This window comes from Cervus elaphus, chromosome 22, assembly GCF_910594005.1.
Source record: "Cervus elaphus chromosome 22, mCerEla1.1, whole genome shotgun sequence".
NCBI lineage: Eukaryota > Metazoa > Chordata > Mammalia > Artiodactyla > Cervidae > Cervus > Cervus elaphus.
In genome coordinates, this window is record NC_057836.1 from 45,330,386 (window position 1) to 45,350,624 (window position 20,239).

The window sequence follows — 20,239 nt, forward strand, 5'->3', positions numbered from 1 at the left end:
AACCTGGGGTTTCTCAACCTTAGCACTACTGACATTTTGGGCTGGATAACTGTTGTGGGGACTGTCCTGTTCATTTTTCGATGTTGAACAACCCTCCTGGTCTCTATCCACCAGCAGCACTCCCACCCCCACCCCACCCTAGGTGTAACAACCAAAAATATATTCAGATGTTGACAAATGTCCGGGGAAAGTGGGAAAGGGGCAAAATCGTCCCTGGTTTGAAACCACTGATCTGAACTCTCTCCTCATTTTGCAAATAATGGAGCAGGGGTCCAAAGAGATGAAGCAACTGGCTTAAGCTAGTTAGCCGAATCCATGTTGTTCATGCAACATCACTGTGTCCTTATAATATACAGGGCACAACATGGAACCTGAGGAAATTAGATGCTATCTTAGTCCTTACAGTCTAGTACGAGTGAAAAGCTATTGCACAAATAGCTTTAATTGTACGAAGCTGATAAGCAAGAAAGTGTTAGGCAGCAAGGTCCAGAGAAAGAGAATATGAATCTGGTTTCCTGAGATCTGGATCTGCCAGATTTTATCTGTGGGGCTTAACCAAGGTTCAGGTTCACCACCAATGAAACAGAGCTCATATATACTCTGCTTATACCCGGTCCAAAACGGGTCTGCGAATTCATTGTGCAAACTGTGACGCTCTTACAGTCATCGGGTATTAGTAAGATGACCAGAAATGTGATAAAAATTATGATTAAAGGCTTTCAGGACTGGGGAGAGCCCTGTAGCGGTGGCCTCATTCCTGGACCTTCCAACTCGAGAGCCCCATTCTTTTGCGGGAGAGGGACCAAGTAAAGAGCTCCCTCCCTCAGAGCACCTCTTCCCTTGCCTGGAACCGACCAGGTCAGATGGGCGAATTCGCGGTACAACTCCGAAGGAGTCCCGCCAGAGGGAGTTACTACGCTGCCCTCCGGCCACTCAAGCTCCGCCCGTTCTAGGCTGTGGCCCCGCCCTCAGGGAACAGACTCCGCCCCCTTCGCCCTGGAACTCCAGAGGCGCGGTGCCTCCAGGACAATCCCTCGCCCGAGCCGGAGTTTCCCGAACTCCCTCGATCTCCACCCGGCCTCCCTCGGCCTCCGGGAGCGGAGGCGGCGGAGATTGCCGAGGGGCGCTGGCCCCGCCCCCTCCGCGGGCTCGGCCGCCACCGCCCCCTCTCCCCCAGCCACCCCGGCCTCCCGCGCGGGCTGGAGTCCCAGATCCCGGGCCCTCCCTCCTCCTTTCTCTCTCCCCGCCTTCCCGGTGCTGCCACAGTGGCGGGTCGGAGGATCTCGGCCAGTCAGCTCGTTCCGGCCTCCAGCCCCTCCTCCCCCCAAATAAACACCCCTCCCCAAGCCTCTGGAGCCCGGACCGCCCCCTTCCTCCCTCTGCCCGGCGTGTGGCGAGGGCCAGTGTGAGGGAGTGAGCGCGGGCCGGCGGGCCAGCTTCGTGAGTGAGCGAGGCGGGGCGCGCAGCGGGCCGGGCCGGGGGTCGCGTGTGCGCGTGGGGGCGCGAGCGAGTGCCCGTCGCGACCCGCCGGCGGCCCCGAGCCAGGGAGCCGACCAGCGAGAGACCAGAGGCTACCGCCCGCCGCCGCCGAAGGGGGCAGCGGGCCCGCGCGCGCGCGCGCGCACGTACGCACGCACGCGGGGGCGGGTGCAGGCGCGCGCCCGCCTGTCGCGACAGTCGGGGCCGAGGCCCAGGGGGAGGTGGCCTGTCGCGGGTCGCCCGGCTCCCGGAGGCGAGGGGGCCTCGGGCGGATGGCGGAAGGCGCCCAGCCACAGCAGCCGCCTCAGCTTGGGCCCGGCGCCGCTGCCCGGGGGATGAAGCGGGAGTCAGAGCTGGAGCTGCCGGTGCCCGGAGGGGGAGGAGACGGAGCCGAGCCCGGCCTGAGCAAGAGGCCGCGTACCGAGGAGGCGGCGGCCGACGGCGGCGGGATGCAGGTGACCGCGCAGGGCAGGCGCCCAGTTACCGTGGCGGGGTGCGGGGGTGGTGCGGCGGGAGCGGCGCGGGGCTGCGGGGCTTGGAGGGCGGAGGGCTGCCCGGGGTCCCGGCTTGGAGGTGGGAGGGGGCCGGTCGGGGCCTGCGTGGAAGGTGGGGCGAGCCCCGACTTGGAAGCTAAGGGTGCAGGAGGAGCCTGGTGTGCCCTGGAGGGTCGTGATCTCTGAGGGGCCGAGGGGGGCACGTAGCACGAATAGGTGTTGAGAGGAAATCGAACGTGCTTGAGATGGATTCCATTTCTTTACACCCTTCTTTAGTTCCTTGGCGGGGAGTGGAAGCCGAGAGATCCTGGTCCGTTGCCCGGAGAGCTGGGGACCGAATCGAAGACTGGGGGGGGGCGGGGGCTGGGGAGGGACAGTGGTGGGACACCTCCCCAAAAGAGGGAGTACCGTTTTTTGGCAGCCCTGGACACACAACTGGGATGGAGAACGGGATCGGCATAGAAGGGAGGAGTGAAAAGCGAGAAAACTCCTCGAGAGCCCAAAGGGGATGTGGCTTAGGTTGTGGGTTAAATCAGTTACATGAGGAGTGTGAGAAGTACGAGGAGTTGGGTAGCGTTGTGGCTACACTGTGGTGCTGAAGCTCGTTAGCTTCGCGGAGCATCTGGTGAGCCTGGGGACACAGGACCTGGCCAGTTGTATCTTAGGACACTGACCAGATCTTTATTGTCCTGGAATATAAAAGAAAATTTATAGGACTGTTAGAAGATTGGATTCTGAATTGTGGACTCAAGGAGAAGCTGGTTGGTTTGGAAAGGGACTGGCAAATGTAGTGACCATGTCAGTTGACTTTGTAGTTGGGGGAAGAGCCTGAAGCCTTCCTTGATTTGATTTTAGATTTGGTCTCTGTTCAGAACATACTTGCTGTGAAATGGTGGGTTTCCCTACCAGCAGTCTGCCCAGTTCTCTTAGCATCATAGAATATTAGAGAATCATCTGCCCTGGAGTTCTTAACTTGGAGAGACTTGGAAGATTCTTCTGCAGAATAGTTTATGGATACTCTCTGGTGAGAGGGAGTCAATAGTTTTCATCTTTTCTATTCGAGTCCCAAAATGTTTCAACCTCATTAGGTAGATGAGGAATCAAAAAAGCTGGAGCAGACTAGTGACTTGCCTAGGGCCACCCAGTTAGCTGGTAGTGAAACTGGAGCTCGATGCCTGGACTTCTGATTCCTATTCCTGTGCTCTCTCCATTACAGCACTCTTGGAAATCTCTGCAGTGCTAAAAGACTTCCTGTGCGCTGCTCTCGCTGCTTTTCAAGGCTCTGTCTGACTTCCTGTGTTAGAGACGGAGCTGTATTTAAGCCTGGCGTGTTTGCTCTGTGCTTCTTGGTCTCCCTTGCAGCGGCCACTCTATTACTTGTGTTGACTTGGGTAAAGTGACCCTCCTGGTGTTTATTTTTGAATTCTTTTGTTTCACTTGCCTGCTTTTGTTCTCCATTTGAACTCCCTCTGGCAGGGGGCTTGTGCGAAGTAAACACCCCGGGCCTTGGAAAAAATATAGAGGAATATAGGGAGACTTCAGGTGATCTGGGTTGACACTGGAAGATGAGAGAAGATTGGGTTTGGGTGCTGGTGTGTGTATATATCTGTGTCCATTAATTGTTTCTGTCAATCACAGTTAATAGTGAGTCTCCTACTGCCTTCCCCCTCTTTCCTCCTGGGGCACATTATTTGCTGGTTGCCTTCAAATTGGCTGAGGATAGCAGTATTTGGAAATGGAGCAGTGGATAGGGACTTTGGAGTATGAAGAGGAAGCTGTGGATTAGGTCCTCTGGGTACAGATGGGCACCTTAGAACTATCCCACAGAGAATGCTTTTTTCACTCTGTGGATCTTTATTTATTTTTCACTTTATGCGTTCTCTTTGTTGTAGCACCAGTACACCATGTCACACAGGGATTCACGTCATCAGTGACTTAGCCCCCTGCCCGCAACAATCTGCATGGTTCTGGGAAAGTCCCTTCTTTGGGGGCCTCTAGAGAGGCCTGGCACGCTGTGATTCATGGGGTCGCAAACAGTCGGACACGACTGAGCGACTGAACTGATTACCATAGCTGTAAAATACAGTGTTTGTAAAGGGTGATTTATAAGTTACCTCTAAAAAGATAGAGAAAGTTCCTTGACTTTAAAGAACTTGGTGTCTGCAGTCTAGGTAGGGAGCCAGAATGGGTGAAAAGTTGGAAAAAAAAAAAAGTGTGTGTATGTATATGTGTCATATATATGTATGTATGTATATTCTGTATGTATATATGACTTTTTTGGTAAGTTCCAGAGGAACAAGAGTAGGGATGCCACAAGGCAGATTCTTGTCACAGGCTTTGCAAACTTTAAGACCAAAGTATGCTGAGGATTCGTGCCATTGGAGCCAGAAGCAAAAGATGGTTGTTCTTGCTGAAATGGTCAAGGAAGGCTTTATGGAGAAGTTGAAATTTGAGATCTAATTGGGAGTAAAGGAAAAGTAATGTTCTTGAAAAGATGAAATTTAAGCCTAGGTCACCTACATTTCTAGGACCTTCCTATCATTCTGATAATTATGATAGGATATTTAATATTCATTTAACTGATGTTTATTGAGCAGCTGCTAAGTGCCAGGCCCTGTTTTAGAGCCTAGGAAATATAGTAGTAAACAAAACAAAGACTCTGCTCTCATGGAACTAAGATTCTAATTGAAAGAGACAGACAATAAAGAAATCCACTATTATTGGGTGACTTTAAGTGCTGAGAAGAAAAATGAAGCAGGGAAAGGCAGAAGAGTGGTGAAGAGGGTGGTTAGGGAAGGCCTCTGTGATGGGTGACCTTTGGGTAACCTGGGGGAATTTGACGGAAGGGGGTTCAGACAGAGGAACTGTGGGTGCAGAGGCATTGAGAGAGTACACTTGATGTGTTTGAGAACAAGAGACCAGTGGAGCTGGAGGAGAATGCAGGGGCGAAGCAGGTTTAGGAAGTGGTATCAGTGCTGTAGACATGTCTATAGGTTCATGTAAATAGACATTTAAAAATTCTAGAGTAGCTTGCTTTTTGGTATATGGGTTTGTCTTGAAGCACTTGTTTTTTTTTTCTTATATCTTAGCACAAATGGCATTTCTTGTAGGTCATAGCTTCTTTTGGGAAGCCTTCCCTCCTGACAGCTTAATTCGCACCAGTCAGACCCACCTCTTGCCTCCTGTTGTATTGGTGGTTAATTATGCATCATCTTGTATTGTCTTCTCATTGTTTTATTCCTGTTTCCTTAGTGATACTGTAAGCTTCTAGAAGCCATGAACTATACTTTCTTTGTGTTTATCCTTTATAATACCTCACAGTTTTGAGTACATAGTAAGTGCTCATTGCCTGTTAAACTGAAGTTGAAATTTTGCCTTTTTAAAATAATTAAGGGATAGAAAAAATACCATGAAATTTAGGGGTGAGAGTACTTTCAGGAAATATCCTGACCTTTTGAGTGTCTAAGGATTAACCCATTTTCTAACAGAAGTCATTTGCTGGGGTTAATTTCCCAAGACCACAGACTAAATGGAGATACAGGTCTAAGCTGCAGATTCCACGGCTGAACCCTGATAAGTTATAGCCACTGAGCTTTTTGCGATAAATCATTACTTCCCAAAATGGAGCACTGGGGACATTAGAGAGTCTGTGGTGCTTATGTTATGATCCTTGTGCTAAGAAGGACCCCTGGGGTGGGGGGGAAGAGGGAGGGTCGCTCGTTTCTAGGCCAGTGTCCAGAAGACTTATGTGGGTGGCAGAGGAGTCGGCACAGCCCTAGAAACAGTTTAGAGAACCCTCAACTGCAGAGTAGGAGGGAAGAGACAAATTCCACCTGAAAATTGAAACACAGCTTGAGAAATATAGTGACTTGTTAAAGAGGGTATTTGGAAATACTGTACTCTAACCTGGTAGAAAGTTAAGTGAGTTATTAGAGATTTGTTTCACTTTAAGCAAGTCTGATATGTGTGAAAAACTGGGGCCTTATGAGACATACCAGGGAATGAATTCTTTTGGTCAGCTCCTCTAGTGAATATAAACAATTTGATGAGCAAAAATTCAGATTTTTGTGCAGCTTTCTAGGAACTTAGAAAGTTCACCTTCATAAAGCAAGGTGCACCTTAATTATTATTTATAGCTTTCAGCAACATTCTTTATGATAGTGAAATGTCGGAATGTGGTTATTACATGGCTAACTGACTGCTTCTGACCATAGAATCGTAACATAAGTCTAGTATAGCTAAGTGAGTTCAGAAGTTGTTCATGTTAGTGTTTGATTCTAGTAGTAGGAGGATTTTCTGGTCTCAGGGAAGGGTTTGCAGGTAGCCTGTAATTGCTTTGTAGATACTGCATTTCTTAGTTTATCTTTCAATTGCTCATTTCTGGGTTTCTTTCCTCCTAGGTGGAAGTCTCTTTGGACTTTGAGTGTCTGGTGCTGAAACTGAACATGGGTGCTACCATTTGAGTAGACTTACCAATATGCTTTCTTTCCAAGTGATTTTGTGAACAGTCTTTCACTAAAATTACTGAATTTTTCATTTCTGCATGTCTTAGTCTGCTCAAGCAGACTGCAGACTGGGTGGCTTAAACAACAGGAATTTGTTTCTCACAGTTTTTGGGGCTGGAGGTCCAAGATGAAGGTGCTGGCAGATTTGGTGTCTGATGAGGGCTCTCTTCCTGGCTTACAGACAGCTGCCTTCTTGCTGTGTGCTCACATGGCCTTTTCTCCATGTATGTTAGTGGACACACACACACACACACACACACACACACACACACGCAGAGAGAGGGAGAGAGAATCTCCTTTTCATAAGGGCTCACATGGCCTTTTCTCCATGTATGTTAGTGGACACACACACACACACACACACACACACACACAGAGAGGGAGAGAGAATCTCCTTTTCATAAGGGCTCACATGGCCTTTTCTCCATGTATGTTAGTGGACACACACACACACACACACACACACACACACACACACACACACACACGCACGCAGAGAGAGGGAGAGAGAATCTCCTTTTCATAAGGGCTCCCATCATGGGATGCAATGGTGGTGGTGGGATCCTCCCCTTATGACCTAATCGCCTCTCAATGGCCCCTCCTCCAATTACCATCAGATTGTGGGCTTGGGCTTCAACATATTAGTCTGCGGGGAGGGGGAGGGGACACAGACACTCAGCCCGTAATACAGTCCCTAATTTACCACGAGAGTGGTAAGTATTGTAGTTGGAGAAACTGAGGTAGCACAGTCATGTAAAAATGACTAATTTTTTCCCCCCAGCCTCACAGGGCAGCTTGGGAGTGTATAACTGGGAATATCTGAGAGGCAGAAAGATCTGAATTCAAAATAGAGTTATTCTGCAGGGTGACTCAAGAGGTTATCCTGAGTTGAATTTATTCGTCTTCTAACTTCCTCTCCCATTTTTCTAGTCACTGTCTTTTTTTTTTTTCTTTCACACTGATACGTGAACACAGCAGAAGCTAACTAGAGATTTAACTTTCATTTTGATATAAAGCAGACTGGTGCAGACAGGCCTCAAGATTATAGGGCTGAGAAAGAAATTCAGTGTACTGCTTGGTGTAAACAAGAATGTTGCTAGTCAATCTCTGGGTTGACATCTCTCAGGCCATCAGTCTGGTATCAGGCTTTAATGATTTATGGAAACAATGTGTGCTGTGCTTAGTCGCTCAGTCCTGTCTGGCTCATTGCGACCCCTTAGACTGCAGCCTGCCAGGCTCCTGTGTCTGTGGGGTTCTCCAGGCAAGAATCCTGGAGTGGTTTGCCATGCCCTCATCCAGGGGCTCTTCCCAACCCAGGTCTCCCACATTGTAGGCGGATTCTTTATCACCTGAGCCACCAGGGAAGCCCAAGAATACTGAAGTGGGTAGCCTACCCCTTCTCCAGGGGAACTTTCCAACCCAGGAATTGAACCAGGGTCTCCTGCATTGCAGGTGGATTCTTTACCAGCTGAGCTACCAGAGACAACCCAATAAAGCTGGTTGTTTTTGTGAGTGGACTTGTTTGAATTGTTTTTTCTTTACATTTGTGAAGCTTAGTGCACATCTTTTTTTCTGGGGCTAATGTACCCTTCCTTTAAAGACAGGAGGGAAGAGCCCTCGAGATGATGGAAAGGAAATGGCAGTAACTAGAGCGTGAGCAGACAGATGGAGGTGGGATGACTAGTGTGTGTGGTGTTTAGGTGGCCCCTACGAGTATCCAGTTTCCTATTCCTTGCCCCTCCAGTCCCAGTGCAAGCAGGCAGCTTACATGGCTAAGGTTTCATTATCTAATCCATCAAAGATCGGCTTGAATAAACCCATTGGCTAGCGCTGATCTAGTTAGGAGGGTAGTGCAAAGCCGCTTGAGCCAGGATTGGGGCAAATCGGATCAGAACTGCCTTGTGAATCCTGGACATATTTCTGTAATTTGGGTGGTAAATCGGTTTGGGAAATCACTTAGGAGCCAGAGCTCACCATCAGCCTGGAGTGTTTCCACATGTTGTCCTGGGGACCCTGAGGGGAAGTGGATGGAGGATTTGACACATTTCTCTGGAGTATAGTCAGGTTGCTTTGATTATTTGAGTCTGAACACTTTTTGGTCTCTCATGCTCAGGAGTGACATTTTGGGAACATTTGGAGATTCCAGTTGTGATCACTCGATTGTGTCTTTTCTGAGTGATCCCTTCATCTGAGACTGAATTATGTGCGCTGCCTCTCAATTTTTAAAGGGGAGATGTTATCATTATTACCAACTTTGATATATCATTATGTTTGTTATCCATACATACTTGAAGTATGGTGTAGTGCAAGAAACACTATTTAGAATTTCTTACATTGGGGTTCGAATCCTGGTTCTTCCCATTGCCAGCCAGCTGAAATGACCTTTGGTAAGATATTTAGCATCTGAGCTCCTGTTTACACATTTGTGAACTGGAGGAATTACTGCATCCTCTCATGAGCTGCTATAATCACAGACTGAGATTATTTAAAGTTCCCATCATGGAACCCATTAGTAAATGTTTATTTCTTGCCTCCTTTATAACCTGCTACACTGTATTCCACGAGTTCCTGCTCACTGCTCCATCAGCATGGAGTGGTTAACGTGCTTCTGATTGATTAAGTGACAGAGTTGGGAGCTACCTGAGATGAGCAGTGTACTAAACTGGGAAATCTAACTGGTTTGACGTGGGTGAAGAGGTGTATGAACCTGGTCGTGGTGGTCCCTCCAGTGAGAGGAAGAGGAGACATTCACTTCCTTGCTAAGGACTAAGAGGGCTCCTGCATGGGGTGTGTGGACATTTCAGGAATCTATGGGATCTTTCCTGGGAGTGTGGATGACAGAGGCACTGGCTGTTTTGACAGCACATGGGATGCAGGAGTGAAAATGTCATTTGTGTTCCAGATTTTATAAGGTTTGTTGGTTCAATGTATTGCATCTAATAAATGGCATTTTGTTCTCATTTTTGAGAAATTGAGCTAGGATGAGTTTGTCTCTTGTGCTCTCCTTCCAGTCTCTTCAAACCCACCTTTCTGACTATTAACATCGTTATCCATCTAAAAGAGCTTAAAATCATTTGAGAGCTTATCAAATGGATAAGGTCCATACTCTTGTTTGGCCTGCCCGGTCCTTCTGGCCTGATTTGTGCCTTCCTTTTTAGCTCCTTTCTAGTCTGTGTCAAGGGACTGGTAGCTTCCTGAGCAGGCTGTGCTGCTCAGGCTCATTCATACCTCGGTGCTTTTGTTTCTGTTCTTTCCGAAATTCCTACCTCACACCTCTCATCTCATCCGTGAGGCTGTCTTCAGGAATAAGCTGGGATACTGATTCCTCCTGGATGCCTTTTGTCTATGCTTCATCCCTCCCGCATTCCTGCTGCTTTCCAGAAGGTCGTGTCCAGAGCTCTGTTCTAGGACTTTTTAGATTAACATTTGTTCAGCTGTCTGCCCCTCCCCCACCCCCCACCCCCCATCCCCCAGACTGTGTGATCAAGGGAGCCTTTGGGATCCATAGGATCTAGCACTGCCCTCATCTGACTAATCAAGAAACTGTCTTTTTTGTTGAACTGAACTTTGTCTTCCTGCTCCTCCGTTGGAGCCAGCAGATGGCTTTAATTATTTTTCCAGATTATCCCTGGGGGGTCTGGCCCTTGGTCTGCTCTCCAGCTCCTGCAAAGACTAGGTGTTGTGGGATTTGAGAATGGTGCCTGATCTTTCCATTGATATTAGGGTTAAAGGTGACTCTAGAGGGGGTGGAGTTTAACTGCTGAATGTGCCGGGTGGGCATGGCAACCTGACGTTAGGTTTCCTGTGCTCAGATATTAATTGAGAGCACGTGTGTATGTATGAAAAGTGCCTCTGTGACTGAGGAACTAGCGGAACCACGCGAGGACAGGGCAATTAGAGCTAACCTCCTCCGGTTCATTGGAGCAGTCTGTTGACCTGCCGTTCAATGGCGGCGCTGCTGAGAGCTTCTGGAGTGCTGTGGTTCAGATGTATTACCACCACTTGGGCCTAAGCCCATTTGATCAACTGTGGACCTTCACCTTTCCCTTCTCAACCAATGAATTTCATAAGCTCTTACAGCTTGTTTTTATGGATGCAGAAAAATACCTGAGACACCTCACAGAATGCACACTCTTTTTCAGATGGTTCATTGGATATGTTTGAAAACAGGGAAACTTAATACAGTTCTTGTAAATCTCAGCTTTGGAGACAGGTTCATAGAAGTATTTTGCAGGAATCTTTTCTCTCTGGCTCTCGTCATACCCACCTCCTTTCCTTCATCTTCTGATTTGTGCTCCTATTAATCTTCGCCTGTTCTCCAGCCTCGAGACTCCCCTTGCCAGTTTAGTTGGGGCCTCTTTAAAGGCGAAATGGGCATACTTTATAGTGTTTCTGGTTGTTCAGATGCTGGGTGAATAAAGCAGATTCTAAAACGGGAATGAGAGCGAGAGCAACCAGTTATATCACTTCCTTCTGATGTGTTCTGCACATACGTGGCATCTAGAAATTTCAGTTGAGGATTTAAGGCACAGCACACATGATAAATACCACTTATGAAGTAGATGACAGTTTTGAATTGCCAAATGATAATGGTTGAGTAACTGCTTAAAAACCTATTTTCCCAAGGGTGGAAACCGGGCCTTTGAAGTTTAGGCTTCCACATGGGTGTGTTCAGCCACAATTCTTAGGTTTTTTTAGGGACCTAAGTCCCCAGATAATATCCTGGTATGTGGGATTTTTCCCGCAGAGAGGCTGGTTCCCTGGTTTCTCCTTTGCCAAGGGAAAGAGATTTTGCTCTGAGCACTGGATATTTTTTTCCAGGCATGTGGTTTTTGAGGAGGCACACTGTTTACTTTTCTTCAGGGCTGCATTGATTTTGTCAGATCCTAATTGTAAATACCACAAGCAAAGCATGATTTACTGTAAAGGGTGGGCAGGGGGGTACCCGAGGGACTCTCTCAGCTCTGGGGTTGGGGGCAGGGAGCAGGAGCCACGCCGGGGACTAGGGGAACTGCAGACATGGTCTGGGGGCACCGTGGGGTTTGCGTGTGGGCCCCAGTCGCTGCTTGAGTTGGAACACTTTTGAAGCCGAGGCTCACGGGAAGTTCTTCCAATTGCTTTATTTTGAGCAGCTTTTTCCTCCGCGTTGGCAGCTGTGTGGAGGAGGGGGCGTTAGTTGCTGTCAGCCAGGATGGTTTCCAGAGCAGACCCGTATGGATTTCATTTAAGCATTTATTTCAGGGGTATGTGGCTTGTCGGGAGTCAAGAGGACTTCGGTTCCATTTTCCTGGAAGTTGGTGGGCTTCTGTGAGCTGCTCTATTTATCTTGGACAGGGAGGCAAGTAGAAAAGCGGCTGTACAGTTAGCCCTTGTTACAGGAGCTTCGTTTCGTAGGTCATCCTCTTGGGGATTTTTGTAGTCATATTTACAGCCTTAAGATTTTCTTTGCCTCTCCCCTCCCCCCTTTTTCCTTCTGCAGTTGAGTGCTCCATAAAAATTCTGAGGAAGGTGGGTAATAATTTAGGGTGTTGTTGTTTAGTCTCTAAGTCGTGACCAACTCTTTGCTGCCCTGTGGACTGTAGCCCATCAGGCTCCCCTGTCCATGAGAATTTCCAGGCAAGAATACTGGACTGGGTTGCCATTTCCTTCTTTAGAGGATCTTCCTAACCCAGGGCTCAGATTCGCGTCTCCTACATTGGCAGGTAGATTCTTTACCACTGAGACGCCAGAGAATTTGGGGTAGAAGACAAGAATTGTTTGGCTCCCTACCCCACCTCCCTTTCTTGCCCAGCCCTCCCCACCCCATCCTTTGCAAAAGAATCTGCAAAGGAGGTCGCTTATCCCTTAGTCAGACTGGCCCATCTCCTGATCCATCTGAATCTGTGGCTTTCACAGCTTTCACCTGCTATTTCTTGGTTTCCAGGGGGTGGGGTAGTAGGATCGTGATTTCAAAACAAGAACTGGCAAAATGGGACGGTGTTTTTGTGGTGGCTCCCAGCACCTACAAAGCTGAGCTCATGGGCTTGCACCTCATACTGACTTCCAGGAACACTGTCAGTGGCCGGCTTGATGGCCTTGGGGACTTTGTTGGAGCTTCAGGAAGTCTCCACAATGGCAGTCTCTCATAGTGGGAACATTGGCAAAGCTAAGGGGAGTTGGTATCGCTTGTTTTGAAAGTGTGACTGGTCTTCGACTGCCCGTCGCAGTGAGAGGGAAGAGGCGGCCTTGTCTGAAGAAGGGAGGGTCGTGCTCTACAGCCCTCACTTAGGCGGCCCGTCTCCTGTTTGTGTTTGCTGTCTCACGTCCAGACTTCATGGCGTATTTTGTATGTTGCATTTACACTTGAAGCCATAGTCTGACTTTTAGTAAACTGATTTGGTATCACCCTGGACTTGGAAGTGATGCTGGTCATATTTACCCATGAAAGGTCTGCTTCAGGGCTTAGAGGTCACCGCTTCTGCCGGTGGCCTCCCCTCCCCAGCTCCACTTGCTGTGCATTAGCGATACGTCTTTTGTCCCTGCTCTTGGTGTTACGTGTCTTTAGCTGCTTGTTTTGTGGCCTAAATAGATCTTTCTGCTGCAGCATTTTGGCTCGGAACTGACTGTGTTTTACAGTGTTGGAGATCAGTTGGCTAATTGGCATGTGGTGTCTACAAAGCAGAAGCCTTTCAGAGATACTTACCACGGACCATTCGTGATTTTTGTCTGTTATGTAAAAATGCTGTGATTAACCCATACCCATGTGTCCATGTGCATGAGCAGTCTTCCTTTATGCTTACTTGGCACTGCTCTCTCTAGCAGTAGTTTGGATTAAGTGTTCCCCAGTAGGCTTTGCATTTTAATCCTTGGAAGCCTGTTTCAAGAAACCTTTATATTTGATTTTCTTGAGGTTGGTGTAGGGGATCATTCACTCTTACTGAATTTTAGCTTCATTATGAATTGTTTTCTGCAGTGTTCATTTTAGGCAAATAGTAAATATTTCTTTGGTTTTACAGTATCCCAGAGTTTGAAGAAACCTTAAAAAAAAAAAAAATAGATTGATCCAGCATCCTGTTTTAAGCAAGGAAATGGTCTACTTCATATTATCCCAAGCTGTTTTTTAATTGATTGTCCTTTGCGAAATGATAACTGGTGTCATTCTGACACACACACACACAAAGTCATTTAACTTTGGAATAGAGTTAAACAAAATTTAAGCTATCTCATTTTGCTTTTCATAAGCAGATGTTGTGACTAAATTTATAGAATCATGTTCAGTGAAGCATCTTCCTCTCTTCCCTCTTCCCCTTGTTAGTCTCTTGTTATTCCACCCCCTTTCTTTTCACACAAACACTAGTATACTCCATACATTATTTTTGCACCTTTCTTTACTCTATCAGAGGGTTCTTTTTTAATTGTAACAGGGCTTATTAATATTTTCATTAATGATTTCTGAGTTTGTGTGTGTGATACTTAGGAAAGTTTTTCCCACTCCATGATTATAAAAACTAGAATGGACTTGCAGACAGAGAGACCTGAGTTGGAGCCCTAGCTTTTCCACATCACAGCTGTGTGATCTTGGTTAAGTGACTTTTCTTAGGCTCAGCTTTTTTGCTTATAAAATATGTTATAGAATTGGTATAAGAATTAAAAGAGATAATGTATGTAATGTGCTTAGTTCAGAGTCTGACACTGAGTAGGTGTATCTACCAAGCCCTGTTTTCTTATATCTCAGTACTTTTTTCACTTTCTTACAGGCAGGAAATTGAAATCTTAATCTGTGTTTTCTTGGCTTCTCCATCAGTACCAGGGATATATTATAATAAGAATTTGGTAGATGTTATTTTTGGGTTTTTGCTTTTATTTTTTTGCCTTAAAGTTATCAGTCTGTAGTTTTATTGCCGATCAAATAATGGGTGAACAATAGCTAAATCAGTGGATTGGTAATGGTGGATAGTTTGAAATCATGAGAGCTGAGGTCATCTCAAAGTTTCCTGGATCAGCTCTCTGCTTCAGTGAGATGAAGTAGAAGCTGTGCGCATTTTTATGGACAAGTTGTTTCAGGCTCAGAGGAGGTATGAGAGTGAGCAGTATGCTCAGATTTTCAGCTTTGGGACGAAGTGGAATCTTTCATTTCTTATGATTTTCTACTGTTTGGATGTGATTTCTCTGGGAGTTTCTTATATGGAGGGTTTTTTCCATCATTTACATTTATTTTTTTAAACACATAGTGTATTCACATGGGTGATGATTCAAATTGTGCAAAGGTTGAAGAGGAAAAAATCTCTGCCTTTCCCAGCTACGTAGTTTCTCTCCTTGAAAGTAACCAATATGGTTAGTTATCTCAGTATCTGTCCAGAGATAGTACTTGCATAATATTTTCCCCATCCCCCCCATTTTAAAAACTCAAATGGTAGTGTTAATATTCATATACTTTTCCCTGAAGTATTTGGAGATCATTTTATATCAGCTTATATTGACATTTTTCTCCATTTGTTAGGTTTCTGGAATTAGGATTATTCTGTTCAGGTCTACTGAGATAACTATATCTAAATGTCTCTGGTAAGAATGACTCTGATTAGTATAGGATCTCATAAAGTCTGAGCCTGTGTTTTTATGGAATCACAGGGTTAGAGACCTAATGTGCATCTTCTTTCTTGTGAATACCCATAAATCCTTGATGGACGATACCATTTAAAGATGCTTGAGCACAAGGTAGGCATCCTCCTCTCTCCACCTGCCCATGTCAGCTGCTCCTGGTCCTGTCCTTTTGTGGCTGTGGGGCCCATTTCGGGTCAGATGTTCCATGTGTCATTGAGTTAGTAATGATACTCTGGATCTGCCTTGAGTCATTGCATTTAAGCTTTAACTGCAATGTGATTTTATTCATTATGACACCTTCTATACGAGACATATCCAAAATGCCCAGGGTTATCCTGATTGAATGTTACTGCTGTCAGGAGACTGTTCAGTGAACCAAGTTTGGTGCTGAATTGTGAGAAAGAAAGATTTGGTTCCTGATAGGTGTTTGCGTCTCAGCAGCCATAATTGCTGTTAGTTTCACTTCACTCTTCTGTTTGTGGAAAGCTCAGGATTGAGGCAGTGCTCTTCATCCCTGGAATATGACCACTCTGTGACTAAGACTTAATGGGAGGTAAACAGATATGGGTCAACAAACTGGGCATATTTTTCTTTACTGGACAGTAGTGGATTCTGATTCAGATATAGAATTAAAGATTTCAAGCTAAGGCTTTGATTCTAGCTCGGTTAACCTGTATACATGTCTGCATTTAAGGATATGAACTAAAAACAATGCTTTTCAAAATTGGCTTCTGCAGTGGACCTTTGTCTCCACAAAAATATCATAGAGGAGGTCACATTCCAGCTGTTTGGAGAATGAGGCCGGTGGGGACGTGTCTTGCATCCTAGATGAATGCTCACCTCCACTGTGCGGTTATGTTCGTCTCACCATACAGCCTTTCTGTTCCTGAGGTCTCTGGCCGGCAGGGAAGGGCACCAGATGCTGTGTTGATTCTCCTGTTTGCTTCTTCTTGCACACCTGGTGTAAGGTTTCCAGGCATTTGTGCAACCTGAGAGCAGAAAGCGCCGGTATTAGCAGTTGAGAGATGGGTTGGCAGGTGGTTCAAATTACTCCATGTTCCTGATAAGAGCCACTGATGCAGGCTGGTGGCTGCTGGGGATGGGTGTGGGAGATGGACTGCCAGTGCCCTGTCCAGCAGGAATGGTGGTGTGGGTCTCTGGTGTTCTAGGACTCCAAGAAGGTACCCAGAGGCAGTTTGAGAGGTCTGGCTGGCATCTTGGGGAAGAAGCGCAATTAAGGAAGCACATCTTGCCTCAGAGGAGATGGGTCTTAGGAAATGGTGGCTCCCAGCAGGAGCAGCACCAGCACTGAAAATATGAAGTGCAGGTTCAAGGAAGAGAGCGGTGATTTATTACTCCACCTCTGAACCCAAAACCCAGCTGAAGGATTTATTGTCAGGCAGTGCTAGGCACAGTGAGGACTAATACCAACCTGCAGAGGGGAAGTGGATGTATATACAGATGATTTTAATACAAGGTGATCATTGCTGTGATAGAGGCTTAACTGTGCATATGTCACAGCCTGGTGCTCTGGGTAACATATACTCTGTGAAACTCTCTCAGAGCGGTGATCACACTGTATTAAAATACTGGGGTAAGAGATGCCGTTCTGCTATCAGACAGCCTTGATTCAAATTCTTTTCTCTCCATCTACTTAGCTGTGTGTCCTTTGGGCAAGTTCCTTATCTCCTCTGTGCTTCAGTTTTTCATCTGTAAAATGGGGATAATAATAACTCTCACAAGCTTGCTGTGAATATTAGAAGAGTTATTACAGTAAATGTAATATGCTTGGAAGAGTACCTGGTCCATGGTAAGCACTGTGTAGGTGCTGTCTGTTACAGATGGTTGTTACAGTGGTTGTTACAGCACCTGGAGGGGCAGACCAGACAAACCTGGGTTTGTCACGGCAAACCCCTAACCAGGGGCAGTGCAGAGGTTGGTGTTACTGTATTCAGTGAAAGATTTTTAGCAGTGACTAAGACCTGCACAGAAGCAAATAAATGAAGTGTTAACCGGCTGTGTGACTGTGTACAATACATGATGAGAGTCAATTCTTTGGAAAGCGTGTAAAAGGAATATTGATGTGAGAGGTTTCAGTATCCCCTGCCAATTTCAGAGAAGGGATCTTGCTATTCCTTTTTAGGCCCTTCAGCTTTCTTGACATTTTGAATATAGACTATATACCTTCCTTTAAGGTAGGACAGTACTTGACTGTTTCAGACAGGCATCTTTCCTGCTTTTTAGAAACCTCTAGAAGAAAGCATTTTAGAACAGAATACACCCATCCATCCATCCTTTCTACTTTCCTCTCTCCCTTCTTCTTCAAAAGGGAAAAATTGCTAGTATTTAAATCCCTTTCCTTGTTCTTTATATTAAAAGTAAATTTATCATGTTATACAAAAGATAATTCCCCTTTTGCTCATTCATTCATTCAACATTTGAATGCTTACAACATGCTAGATGCCAGGATTATGAGTTAAAGGAGATTCGTATGGAATGTATGAGGCTTGTTAGGGGAGGTTTCTGGAACAACTCTACATGGGAAGAAAAATTTAGTAGCACTGTATATTGGTAAGGTGTAGGTAGAGAAATAGGTACTCATGTTGCTGGGGGGTGAAAAGTCACATATATTCCACAAAGAACTATTATAATGTCTGCCAAAATGTAAAATGCATGTTTTCTTTGATCCAGCAATTCCATCTCTAGGAATTGATCCTACAGATACTCTTGTTTCTCTATATAAGAATATATAGTACAACATTATTTGAAATGGCCAAGGGTTGAAAAAAATAAAAATGCTCTTTGACAGGAGAACTGTGAATTAAAATAAGGTACATTCATAAAATGGAATATCATGCAGCTATTAAAAAGAATTAGCTCTAGATGAATGCATTTAGAAGACACTAAAATACATTAAGTATAAAAAGTCAAGGTGCTGTAAAAGGGTATAGTTTGTTACTATTTGTGTAATGAAAAAAAGTATGTATCCATGTACACATCAAATCTCTTTGCCAGGAAATGCAAGGTTCTGGTTAACACTCGTTGCCTCTTGGGAGGGCTAACGAGTGATGGAGGAAGTGGGTATAGGTGAAGATTTAATTTTTACTGTATACCTTTCGTGCCTTTTGAATTTTGTATTACATGCATGTGTTGTTTTAAAAATAAAATAGGTTATTGAAATTATATAGAAATAAGCACAGGAGCTATTTTACTTATGATCCTTAAACTTGCTAGTTTTCAGAGAAAAATGAGTAAAGTTACATGTTAGAACACAAGTGTGCCAATTCTGCTTACCACAAGCAAAGAGACAGTAGTACCGTGGTGGCACATGGTCGTTTTAATATTGTCTGTCACGCTGTTTATTGGTGTATGGAATGTTTCCAGTGCTTATTAACTATGTCTTATTACATTTATTATTAACTGTCTTCAGTAAGGATGAAACCTGATTATAAGGAAAGTGCTCATATGAATAAGAAGATAAATATAGAGATGAATAAGAATGGAGGTGAAATTAGGAGATGATAAATGTTAATATGTGTATGGGATGATTCACTCAACAGCAGATGATATAAAGGGCCATGTGCAAATCATAAAGTGAGTTAAGAAACAAAACAAGTCAGAACCACTACCGTAAGCCTCTCTAGTTTTCTTAAGAAATGTTCCTTTACTAGAGGCGCATCCGTGGATTCCTTGGATTTTTTTCATGTTGGAATTTTATGAACTAATGGATTTAGGAACTGCTTTTCATTCCAGACCTAACCTGATGGTAAATAAAGGAGCTTCTGTACCCTGATAGGATGAGTACAGGGTTTCTATGGCAGCATAATAGAGGGATTCTTATCCAGCCAGGCTGGGATGGGTGCAAGGAGAGCACTCTGCAGGAGCCGTTGGTGAGCAGGGCTTAGGCAGGCACGGGAGAGGGAGGCACATGCCATCCAGGCAGGAGAAGCACACTGTCCAAGGAGCAGGTAGGAGAGGAACTGTGTGGGCCGGTGGAGTTGGGACAGAGGGTGTGAGGGCAACAGATTTTCCCCAAGTCTTTCGCAGTTAGTCCATCCCCAGACAGCCATCCCCTTGCACTCATGTACCATTGTTCCCAAGGCTGACTGGATGACGGTAATGGATTATCCCACCACTCTTGGAGCATAATCTCATAGTGGTAGGAGAGTAGAGACACTGTCTTAGTTCATCCCAAAGCAGGGAAAAAAGAAAAGGAAAAAATTGTAGGAGAGAAGAAAGAAAACCTGTATTTAATCGTATATGTTATATATATGTAGAGGTGCCTTCTAGCAGAATTACTGATACTTTCTTTTCAGCTCTCTTCCTCCTAGAAGAAACTTTCCCTCTATTTGGAATCACAGTTTGAATGCTGCATGGAAACAACTTGAACCTTATATTCCATTTCATTATATTTAAATTTATGTGAAGCACTTTCTACCACACAGGCAAGCATTTTGCTCTTCATAGCATGGAATGCTGTAACAAAATGTTTTGTCCATCAGAGGCTTTCTAAACATTTTATGAGTGTTTAAGTGCTTAATCTCCATAGTATGCAGGGTAGGTGGCAGGTGGTCAAGTGATTCTTTCTTCCCCCACATATCTTACATATTCTCATGTTTTGGTGGTTCATGCCTCTTAAGGAGAAACTTTCCCCTTTGGAGCTGAACTGTCCTATGCTTTGAATCCACTCAAAGACAAATTATTCTGGAAAGCTTGAACCAAACCTGGTCAGATGCTTCTGAGTTATGAGAGAGGGATTGAAATAAACTTTTTCAGCTAAAAATAATTTTGCTTACAAGTTACCAAAAATGGCTGACTGGAAATGCTTTTAAGATACTTGTCTAAGCTACCATAAGCTGAAGGTCAAGAAAAAGGCTTAGAACACGTTTTGAGAAATGATTGGCTCTATTTTGCCAAAGCTTGTGCCAAGGTTCTTTTTCCCTAATTACCTTGGGAGACAAAAGCTGGAGGAAAGTGTTATGCCTTAGATTCAGCGAGGACCTCAACATTCTTTAAGTGGAACATAGAGGCTACCCATTTCTTCTGATAGTAAACTCCTACTTATGGGAGGCATTAGGGTTAGGTGAAAATGGGACACTTAATTCTAAAGATATTGTACAGTTGCTTATGCTGATTAATTATTTAAAGCCCCTATCTCCTGTGGCAGAGCAGTTTATACTC

At 45.3% G+C, this 20,239-nt stretch overlaps 1 protein-coding gene across 20 annotated transcripts in view; it reads left to right on the top strand.

Moving 5' to 3' along the window:
* Positions 1 to 1,348: 1,348 nt before the first annotated feature.
* The window catches only part of RBFOX2 (RNA binding fox-1 homolog 2), a 287,477-nt gene continuing 268,586 nt past the window's right edge, over positions 1,349 to 20,239 (top strand). For 6 of the 20 annotated variants that reach the window (XM_043880677.1, XM_043880681.1, XM_043880683.1 and 3 more), the window contains exon 1: positions 1,353 to 1,934. In XM_043880677.1, the coding sequence (XP_043736612.1) occupies positions 1,752 to 1,934 (183 nt within the window). In that variant the 5' untranslated portion in view covers positions 1,353 to 1,751. Of the gene's footprint in view, positions 1,935 to 20,239 lie in introns of all 20 variants that reach the window. The other 14 variants (XM_043880689.1, XM_043880690.1, XM_043880691.1 and 11 more) reach the window with 7 other exon arrangements.